The sequence below is a fragment of the Anneissia japonica genome, unplaced genomic scaffold (assembly GCF_011630105.1).
Source record: "Anneissia japonica isolate Jap-2015-1 unplaced genomic scaffold, ASM1163010v1 scaffold9291_len582782_cov165, whole genome shotgun sequence".
Classification (NCBI taxonomy): domain Eukaryota; kingdom Metazoa; phylum Echinodermata; class Crinoidea; order Comatulida; family Comatulidae; genus Anneissia; species Anneissia japonica.
The window spans coordinates 452,990-464,575 of record NW_022710618.1 but is presented as its reverse complement, the minus strand read 5'-3'; the positions used below and the strand labels follow the sequence as shown (position 1 = coordinate 464,575).

General features: G+C 36.1%; 1 protein-coding gene across 1 annotated transcript in view; it reads right to left on the bottom strand.

Moving 5' to 3' along the window:
* The window catches only part of LOC117107050 (antigen WC1.1-like), a 23,874-nt gene extending 12,365 nt beyond the window's left edge, over positions 1-11,509 (bottom strand). The window contains exons 1-12 of the mRNA XM_033248573.1: positions 11,473-11,509; positions 11,306-11,356; positions 10,913-10,945; positions 10,181-10,201; positions 9,677-9,805; positions 9,007-9,087; positions 8,610-8,822; positions 6,108-6,227; positions 3,438-3,518; positions 2,333-2,557; positions 2,075-2,110; positions 1,446-1,577 (exon numbers count right to left, since the gene is read on the bottom strand). Coding sequence (XP_033104464.1) covers positions 1,446-1,577; positions 2,075-2,110; positions 2,333-2,557; positions 3,438-3,518; positions 6,108-6,227; positions 8,610-8,822; positions 9,007-9,087; positions 9,677-9,805; positions 10,181-10,201; positions 10,913-10,945; positions 11,306-11,356; positions 11,473-11,509 — 1,159 coding nt within the window. The remainder of the gene's footprint in view (positions 1-1,445; positions 1,578-2,074; positions 2,111-2,332; positions 2,558-3,437; positions 3,519-6,107; positions 6,228-8,609; positions 8,823-9,006; positions 9,088-9,676; positions 9,806-10,180; positions 10,202-10,912; positions 10,946-11,305; positions 11,357-11,472) is intronic.
* Between the last annotated feature and the right edge of the window lie 77 nt (positions 11,510-11,586).

Genomic DNA, 11,586 nt, shown 5'->3' with positions numbered 1-11,586 from the left:
TCATTACTATTATTATTATTATTATTATTGTTATTATTGTCATTATTATTAGTATTATTATTATTAGTATTATTACTATTATTTTTATCATTACTATTATTATTATTATTATTGTTATTATTATTATTATTATTATTATATTACTGCATTGCTTCATTCATTATTCTAGGTAGATTCACAGGCCTAGCATACGTTATATTATTAGGTCTTCCTACAGTTGGCTCAGTTACAATCTCTATATGATCCATTTCTCTGAAATAACGATCTTATCTGTGTTGTGCTGGCCAATACAATGGATAGTTTATTTGACTAGTCTCTGCAATTAACACCCTTGGTTCTTTATTATTGTAGATACTCAGTATGTATAGATAAATAGACCAATCATTGTACAGTTTTATAAGTATTTCTCATTTGCTCTCTGTCACCTTTATTCTTTTTTTATAAGACAGCCTATATTATATTGATTCATGATGTTTTCCTCATTCTCGCTGATGGAGGCCACAGGAGTGGCAGAAATATCCGAGTTTATAATAAATCAGTGTTCTTAAAGTCTACTACTGAAGTTGTTTCATTATTTTCTATTATATATATATATATATATATATATATATATATATATATATATATCTTCGGTCACCATAACACCGAAATACTTGTAGTCCCACGAGGTGCTTCGACCTTAATAAACAGGCAGTGGAGAGGGAAAAATCATCAAAGCACAATACTAATACATGAATAATTTCATCATTTGCAAGGATTCTCACGAAATTTTACCATAATTCCAGTTGCGAGATAAGTTTCAAGAGATTTTAATTTCTCGTTTAGATACCAATTGGAAGATAAAGATTCAAGATATTCCTATTATTCGACTAGATAATTATGCCTAATTATACTGTAAAACAAGTAAGATATATATATATATAGGTTTATATAAATATGCATACTGTATATACACATCACGTAAAAACTTTATTAAGTCAGACGCATCTAACCTACATAGAGGGCCCTAATGGAGTACAATTACGAATCACTTGCAAACTATGTTTTATGCAAATGATATAGTATTCATTAAACATTATAAGGCCGTTCTCAACAAATGGAGAAATTGGAGTGATGTAGACATTGCTTAACGACGGCCCCATCTACATCCTTGACAACAGCCGGGTTTCCCGCGTCACCAAATCGCGCGAAAACGGGTTACTGAGGCGGGGCATTTCTGACTAAGATCATGCATAATTCCACCCGTTTTTATAATTTTAGAAAAGAACAATTCTGAAAATATACAACCTGGTCTTTTCTTCGTTTCCATGGTCAGCTTCAAACATAGGCTATGTATTAATCACATGGCGATTTTTACGGAATGGATTCGTGGCGCGATTACATGATGGAACAGTGTTATTAAAGAGAACCAATAAAATCGTATCATATCTTATGGGTTATCTAACAATGTGTCTTACGTGTGTGTGTACATGTTCGGTCACCGTATCTTCCACGATAATCACCATCGACACCTCTCAGCGAGAGTCCTTGCCACCCAGTCGAACTCTGGGCAGTTGGTCTTCCACTCGACAACAAACCTAAAGCAGTAACAAAACGATTTAATTTTCAAATATTTTCTTTCTTTTTTTTTTAATTCAAGTAAAATATATTATTTTTATGACTCGCCGATTCATAGAAGCGTTGGCATCTTTAGAACTCCCAATGCAATTTTTTAAGGCGTAATAACTAAATGAAATGAAAATACCATAATGTGAATCAGTTAATTTCACAAAAAAAGTGAAGCTATAATTAATATTTTATTACTATTGACCTTATTTTAAGATTTTAGGAAAGGCAGTTCTTGGTTCGAACTGACAATAGTATTTCTAAGAATATCTATCTTTTCATTCCATAACAAAAACTATTTCATAGCATTTGGTTTTCTTTCTTTTTCGTTTATGTGGGGACCTATCCATATGTTGTAGTGTAACTATTATTTACTGTGCTGCTGTGCTTCACGCAAACTTATTATCACCGAGCAACTTATATTTTGTCAAAAAAATATTTCCATAAAAACATAAGTAGGCCTACTTACCAGTTTCAGTATTTTCTTCAGGTCGTGATAAATCTCCTTAAGTAAAAAAAAAAAATGCTTACAAATTAGCTGAATGTGTTGGTGGTGGTGATAGAGATATAGTCATGAGTTATTTTCATTCTGCCGGTTTTTTGGGGGTTTTTTTTCGTATTATCAACCATTACCATTCATCATTCATGTTTATTGATTCATTCATTATTTCATTCATACATTCATTCATTCATTCTTCCATTGATAATTAAATAATTATATCCGTACCCTGTCCCCACACCTCGACCTCACAAAGGGTCAGGTATGTGTCCACCTCGATCGCGACACTAACGTATCGTCCATCAAGTGGGGGATTGCACTGTCGATCAATTACGGAGCTGGCGCTTGTGTCTGCATCAGCGATTGGCTCTCCACACTGGGCATTAGTCAGCATACCATCATAATTATCTCCGACACGAATAGTGGCACCATTCAATCGTTCCCGGCAGCAATCTTAAGAAAGATTTAAAAGTATGGAATCTGTAAAGCAGCTGTCAATAAAGCCCAACAATCTCTTTGAAAACTGTACCATTGTTATAATGAGAAATTAAAGGTTACTATCTGTAATTTAATTATGAATCACATAAGAATGTTATTAACTTTGTACTTGTCCATGTCCTAAATACTGTATGTGGATTTGATTCTAGTCGGCATGAAATTAATACAAAGATAACCAGAGAAAGTCCATCAGTTGGGATCTTCTGGTGGTGATTGCGCAGAACACCGAGACATTCTTTTCCGAAGAGTTCTTTATAGCATACATAGACCATATGGGACCAAACGTTCTTCAAAAGATAGTACAGTTTGGGGGCGCTAGGGGGCTATAGGCCCCTTTTAGGGAGGATTCCCCCTCCACTTTCGGGGTGAAAAACCACACTTAGTAGGGGAAAAAGAAAAGTTATATGTATTTCCTACATATTATTAGACTCTAAAATCGATTAAATAATCATTTAAAACTCCAAAATTGTCGTACTTTGAGGGGGCTTTGACCCATGGACCTCTTTACAAAAATGTTGAGCGACGCCCGACCACGCCCACTTTATTCTCGTTGGGGACATCATCCCCCACGTTCCCTCTCCCCCCCCCCCGTGTCGGGGATATGACCCCTGTCCATCCCCCACGTTCCCTCTCCCCCCCCCCCGTGTCGGGGATATGACCCCTGTCGGGCAACTCCTGGCGCCGCCCCTGCTTTGTATGGCTGGATTTCAGCCGTCCAGCTGAAACAGAGCGCAGAGGATGAAATTGAATGATTTGGTTAACAATGAACCTCGATGATATTATTGCATGCAAATTATATCTTGAAACATCCTATAATGGGATCCTGTTTACATACCTCCTCGATTGTGAATTCTCACATATTGAATGCTGTAGGAATTTCCTAGATCCACCATCCACCAATTTACAGGTCCTCGTTCTGAATGTACGGAAGAACAAAAATATTATCAATATTTGTGCTATAGCCTGGTGAAACTAAAATAACTCGTAACATCATTACAGGCTCGAATAAGCGCCGCAGGGCTTATAATATTTTTATAATATTTTTGCTTAGGCCTATTCGAGAGTGGATAAAAAAAAAACATATTGGCGTGGTGCTTTCCATGTCCGTTTGTTACGTCGTATTTTATAATAACTCGAATCAGGATACAAGTCAGTATATGGAGGATCTACTCGGGGAAATTTAACTCAGAATCAGATCAGAATCGTTTGCTAGGCCAGGACCAGTCGGTACACAGGGGTCTAGCTCCAATGCTCCAGTTGAGAATTCACTCCTGGACATTAGTAGAGCACACTACCCCTTTACCGAGGATAGCAGAAATAGCCTACAGCTGCCAGCTCAAAGCCTAGGCCTTGAAATCTCAGTGAATGCTGAGGGAGGCCTAAGGTCTGTACGTGAAACAAACAAGCCCAGTACGTCAAACGGGCCTAGCTCCTATGTACCAGTAGAGACATCGCTCCTGGACATTAGGAGAGAAACTGCCCTGGGAGGACACACCACCCTAGGCCACGGCCTAAGATTAAGGAAGGAACTAACTGATGCGGCTGAGTCTAGCTTCGACCACCATTCACCGCGGGAATCAAGAGGTGATGCTGATAATTCAGTTGTGCTACCAAGTTGTGATAGGCCTTACAAGTTGTTTGGAGAGTACCAGAGTACTGGCCAGAAAGCCTGTCTCTTATACACATCTAGATGTGTATAAGAGACAGCCCCAGGATTGCGCAACTTAAGATGCCCCGTTCCTTCATTTGTAGGCAAAGTACAATCGAACTGCACACTCAAACCTTTTGCACTCAATACTTTAAATAAATGTCAGCTATCTCTCCAACTAATAGGTTTCACTAAAATTATCCTTCTTAATGTCTGCGAGTGCCAACGGCCATCTAGAGGTATCATAATCATAAATTTTCTTACCTCAGCCGCAACCATGGTAGGGCTGAGGTATGTAGATCCTCCAGTGGCGGATTCACGAGGAACGAGCAGCCCGAGCACCCCAGGCCTCAAACATCAAAAATGTCTGAGCGCGAGGGGACTCTGCCCACTCGACCCCAGCAGGGCTCTGTCCCTGGCGGCAACCAGCCATTATGGTCCACTCCTCACACAAATTAGCATCCACAAATTTACAAACAGACGCCCAAAAAACCCTTAATTTTGATTTTGTGACAGCCTGGCGTATTATCATTAAAATAGAAGAGAAAAAATAGGGGTCTTCGTTTTTGGGTCTTCGGTCTTCGTTTTATAGACACCCATAAAAATCCTGTGTACGGGCTGCTAACTGTCGCATTTTTGTAATACCTGTCGTATTTTGTAATAAACTGAGCTGTCGTATTTTGTAATAAAGTCTCGTATTTTTTAATGCCCTAACACATCAAATGCCCGTTTTCTTCTATATTTTTGCAGTTTCTGTGGGATTAAATAAAAATTTGTGTTATTGATTTGGTGTGAGTATATGATAGTATGATGTCAATAGTCACATGCTCGCTCGCTCTTTTTCGTTATTTACCATAAATCCTCGAATAAGCGCATGGGCGCTTGTAAAATTTGTGGCGTTTATTAAATAGGCCTAAATTGTCGTGGCGCTTTCCATCGTTCCCATGTTACCTATCTTGGTATTCCTGTGTTATGCCTGTCATAGGCCCTACATACCCGGTACTGTAATCGTAAATAAACGTTTATAAAGGTATGCTTGTGTCCATTGCGCTATTTATTCATTTGAACACTAGGCCTACAATATATTTAAAACCCTGTTTCTCAATTACACACGGGGTAATAATAATGTACTCTCAAATAAGCATCACGGCGCTTTAGCGAAAAAAAATACGTTTGGTGGTGCGGCACTTATTCGAAAATGCATGCTTATTCTAGAGCGTTGTTTATTCGGGGATTTACGGTACCGGTATATATCACACAGCTACACCAAACAAAATCATTCACAAATATTTTATTAAACCCATCAAAAACCGTAGAACTATAGACGAAAAGAGGCATGAAGTGCGATTCTAAATCATATACTCACACCAAACAACCATTAACATTTTTATTTATTTTCTCAAAAACTGCAAAAGTATAGAAAAAGCAGGTATTTGATGTGTTATTACAAAATACGACAGATTTTATTACAAAATACAACAGCTCAGAATTCGACAAAGGTTTGTTACAAACTAGGCCTATGACAGGATTACAAATAGTGCGACGTAACACCTGTTCCCTTGTTACCTATCTCATCTATCCTACGTTATAGTAAATAAACGTTTATCAAGAAATGCTTGTGTCTTCGTTATTTATTCATTTTAACACTGTACGGTATACCTTGTATCTAAAACTCCTTTTCTCAAAGTGTTTCATATTACACACAGCGCCGCGGCGCTTCGAGAGCAGCGCTTTTTAGCAGAAAAAAATCAAGTTTGGTGCGGTGCTTATTCGAGAGCGGTGCATATTCGAGCTTTTACGGCAGGCAGTTCTTAATAGCATGTGGCTCGCTTCAAACATGTGTGTGTGTGTACTTACCTGTATGTGTACAGGAATTGTGGTTGTAGTTGGTAGATCTAGAGCCGTCAACTGCTCTTCCTGGAATTCCACCCCATCCAAGAGAACTCTGTATGGCATGACGTCCTTCACTCAATAACTCTGAAAACATGACAGCGATCTGACTGATTATACTCATACATATACTACGATTTATTTTCTATTTTATTATTATTTTTTTATTATTTTGCCTTAAAAAATACGATGTAAATGTTTTAATGTGTTAGTGTGAATTTTCAGTCACGCTGTCCTGTGCCCAGCACAGTGTTTTTTGGGGTTTTTTTCAGTCTTTGGCGAGCATGCATAGGAAAATTGAGTAGTTTGAAGGCTACCACTTTTAAATCCCGGGGCTCATAAGAAGCTGCTCCAGAACACAGCAAATAAGTATATGGGAGTAAGGAATGCAATTCCTTTAAATTAGAAAAAAGAGATCCAAAATGCATTTGGAGAATGTGTTGTCTCTGTAGCTATAAGAGCAGCCTTTTTTGTTTTACATTCTAAATATAGTAACAAAACGCTTTTATATAAAAAGAAAAGAAAAAGTACAAATAAAATCTTTGAAAAATAAAGAAATGTTTCGATAATACGTAATTTAAGGGAAGGAAAACAGGGCCCATCCCCCTCCCTCCCCCTCCCCCATTGGAAAGTTAAAAAAAACAAAAAACAAAAAACAAAGAAAGAAAAAGACATTATTGATCGCTCAAAAACAACGCCCGTGTTTCTTTCCTGCCGTTTAAAAAACCCCAGTGTGTGTTGTCTCTTGATCGACCCTCTTTCCCCTCCCCCCAACCTTAGGAACTTTCTAGATACGCCTATGGAATATGTCTACAATATAAAATATTTCACCATATTTATGGCTAAATCATTTTCAGAGGCAACATGTTTTATTGCTTTTTTGATCTTATAATGTTCTAAATAACTGGTGAACAATGTATTTTTTTCAACGTCGATTACGAAAGGGCTAACATTTTCTGATGTGAAATCAAAATACAAAATAGAAAAGGAAAAAATGCAAATCTGAAAACCTTGGAAACCAAATGGAAGAATTTTAATTTTTTAGTTTGCCAAGTGAGATGTGTGAGAAATAGTAACTAATGTTGATTACATTTTGATAGACACATTTCATTATTTTTTGCTGGTCGTCATACATAATTTATTTCGCCAAAATAACAGGATCCACTTAAGGGTGTATATATATGGTAGGATTGCCTAATTGAAGAATGCTTGCCATCGAGGGGCTCTCCGAGACTATCAACAAGGATGAAAGAACTGTATAAAATAGTAAATTATTACAGTATATATAATATGAAATTGGATATAAAGTAGTGAAATGAGACTGCCCCCCTGACGGTTTTTACCGGGCTGGCCAAGCCGTCGTACCGGGACGGGTAATAATAGAAAAGAAAGAGGGGAGAGGGAGGGAAAGAAAATGAAGAGGAAAAGAAAAGTAAAGGAAAAAGAAAAAGAGAAGAGAAAAATAAAGACAAGAATAAAAAGGAAAATATCATAATGACCAGACTCACAACACCCTGCAACCCCTTGTCCACTTCAAAAACTGCTATAACTCCTTTGATCTAAGCTGCCAGATGGCGTAACCACCGGGGGACAAGGGGAAAATATCCATCTTTGGAAAATCTTTTCCCACCCCTTGATAAATGCCCTCTTCATCCTCTGAAAATGCCTAAAATTCTCAAATTTCGCGCGCATTTGTTGTTGTTACAGTAGGCCAATTTCCTCTATAAATTGCATATTTTAGGGAGTTTTGATCAATTCCAAAGAAATGAGAATTAAAAACACAAATTTTGCGAGTTTTTTAGGGTTATCCTTAAGTTATTTAAACACATAATAGTCCCAAACTCAAGAAAGAAAATTTAATATAGATCGTTTTAACCTAAAAGAAGGACCTCCCCTGAAAGTGCCGAAAAATCTCATATTTCGCGTGCATTTTTTGTTAAAGTCGTCCAATTTCCTCTAAAAATTGCACATTATAGGGAGTCTTGATCAATTCCGATGAAATTAGAATTAAAAACACTGGGGGACAACGGGGAAAATATCCATCTTTGGAAAATCTTTCCCCACCCCTTGATAAATGCCCTTTTCATCCTCTGTGTTTTTTTGTTACCTTAGGCCAATTTCCTCTATAAATTGCACATTTTAGGGAGTTCTGATCAATTCGACGAAATTACAACTAAAAACACAAATTAAAACATTTTTTTGGGTTATCCTTTTAAGTTCAACACATAATAGTCCCAAATCTCAAGAAAGAAAAATTTCTGATAGATCGTTTTAACCTAAAAGAATGGCCTCAATGTGTATTATGGTGAAAGAATATGTTTGTAATAAATAAGATAAGCCCTATGTCGTATTGTTTTCTATATGGGGTGGGGTGGGTATGATAAATTACTAACAGGGAAAATTATTACCTTTGCCCCCCCCCCCCGACCCAAGACCCCTGTTACACGCCTGGCGGAAAGATCTATTTACCTGAACTGAACACCTCCACTTCACAGAGCGTCAGAAAGTTGTCAACATGGACACTAACGTATCTGCCGGCTGTATTGGGCCTACAGAACTTGTTGATGGTGGGTCCGTTTCTAATGTCGAAAGTAGTTATGGCATTACTGCACTCGGGATTTTCTTCAATCGTTTCGGAGTCACCAACGCGAATGACTGCTCCTTCGAGACGTTCACCGTACGCTGTACAAAAGAAATTAATGCTTCATTTTAACGTGTTCATAACGTGTTAATACTATAAATTAATGACACAGGGAATTGCTGTCTCTTATACACATCTAGATGTGTATAAGAGACAGATATATATATTATTATTATTATTATTATTATTATTATTAACGAGCAACACGAAGATTAACAGTCTTACCAGCTCTGTTAGTAATCCGGACGAATTTAACTGGAGAAGACTCTCCAAGATCCAGTTTCCACCAGCTGGTTCCAGTATTTTCTATAAAAAAAAATTCAAAAACCAGAATTTCAAAATGATTAGCATTTTTAATAATTATAACAGGCCTAATAATAATAAGTATTATTATTTATTATTATTATTATTATTATTATTACTACTATTATTATTATGATTATGATTATTATTATTATTATTATTATTGTTGTTGTTGTCATTATTATCATCATCATCATTATTAATATGATAGTAATACTAGCAATAGGCCTAATAATATTTGGATTGAATTGAAGGCCTATAGTAATAATAATTATTATTATAATTTATTAATAATTGTTAAATTATATCATACTAATGTAAGTAATTTTATCGCAAGTAATTGGTAAATGACAAGCGAATAACAGTGACATGCTGTTAAATGTATTTTCATGTAATATTTGGATTGAATTAAATAATAGGCCTATAGTAATAATAATAATAATTATTATTATAATTTATTAATAATTGTTAATTTATATCATACTAATGTAAGTAATTTTATCGCAAGTAATTGGTAAATGACGAATAACAAATAGCGAATAACAGTGACAAGCTGTTAAATGTATTTTCATGTAGGCCTATGTCAACTTACGAGTATGGGTACAGGATCCGCCGGACCACACAGAAGTGTGGTCTCCATCGATCGCTCTCCCTGGGACTCCGCTCCATCCCTCAGAACTCTGTGTAGCAACAACGCCCTCACGGCGAGACAGAATATTTTCTTTGATATAAAATAACAAACATGGCATTACATTGGGTAATACTGCTACAGCTGCTACTATTACTACTACTTGCTACACTTTTTTAAAACACTGAGACTGAAATTGCTTAAAAATTAAGAACCTTTTGGGCCTGAAATCGGCAAAAATATATGAACAATGAGCCTGAGCAAAACTGTACTGGTTTAAAAAGAAAAAGCGTACTAATACTACTGGCCTAATACAGTACCTACTACAACCACTGCTACTACAACCACTGCTACTACAACCACTGCTACTAGCCTACTACAACCATTGCTACTAAAACCACTGCTACTACAACCACTGTTACTACTACTACTACTACTACAACAACCACCAGATGAAATTCAATATACCTTCAGGTTCTGGTTCTTGTTCTGGTGTTCAGGCACGATAAACAATAATAAATTTTAAACAAAATCACTATTATTATCGGTGACATGTTGAAAATTAATATTCTTTGAAGCTACATTTTTAATTATAAATATATAAAATTATATGTCTATTCATCATTACGTAACATATGCTGTAATTATTTTATTTAATTAAAACCATATTTCGTATTAAAATAATAACCATAATAATGTTAGTATGCTGATTCTAGACTTCGTTGTTTGAACGATAAGACATGTTTACCTTTCAAAGTCTTGATTTAAGCTGATAAAACAGCCTGCAACATAACTATTTTGTTCAGTATTATGTGCACGACTGGTCAAGTGATCCCTCAAAAGAACGGTTACACTGGTAGAAAATGCATTTACAGAACCAAGAGTTCAAGACTCATGAGTAACAATTTCTTTGCTACTGGAAAATGTGGTAAGTTTTGTTTACATTGCAATTCCATACCATTCTAAATGCACATTAAAAACAGAATGTATCTTGAGGGCCAGATTAACATAGAAAAATACAACAACAGGGAAAATACACCCCCGAACCCCAGGAAAAATCACAAAAAATCTGGTATATGTTTTAGCCACAGAGTATTTAGGCCCACTTGCAAACCCCAGGCCCCACAGCCCTTTAAGTAATTTCACCCTTCGGTCACGAGATGTGTATTTGATATCAATGACATGGACGATTAGGCCTACCTTCAGTTTCAACAGCATCGATGTTAAGATTTTCTGAATAAAATAATGATTTAAAAAATAGTATTAAAATACATATTTTTAGAGATATCACACAAAAGCATTAGTAGAACCACAGTGACTTGTTGTAATTTAGAATTTTTGAAGCGAGCTGCCACGTAAACATTCGATTCCGTTATGTTTGTATTAAATTATCAAAACACCATATGCAAAGCAGTTACTTGTTACCAAGAAGTGTTACAATATTACGCTAGTGATTTTATAATTGCCTCTATATAGTTTAAACCGCTTATGCCAACCTGTACTTTCGCTGACACAGATATTTGTTTTTTACTTACATCTTAGAACTTTAAATGCATACACTATTTATACGGACCCAAAGCGCCCAATACTTACCCTCAATCTCGTTTTCGTCTTCTCCATCTTCTCGCCCTTCAGCGGTGACCACTTTAAAGTGAGAAAATAATATTCGTTAATACAGTATAACATTGTAATAGTGTTAATGATTAATAGGCACGCCTTTTTGATTTCTGATCTCAAATATTATTATCTGTATTTATTACCTGTGGAGTTGTATCTCCATACCTGAATAACCCTCATGTTACTTACGTTTATTTATTTCGTTCTTTGCAATACATTGTGAAAAAATTAGTATTCCTGGTGGGAATAGGTAGGAG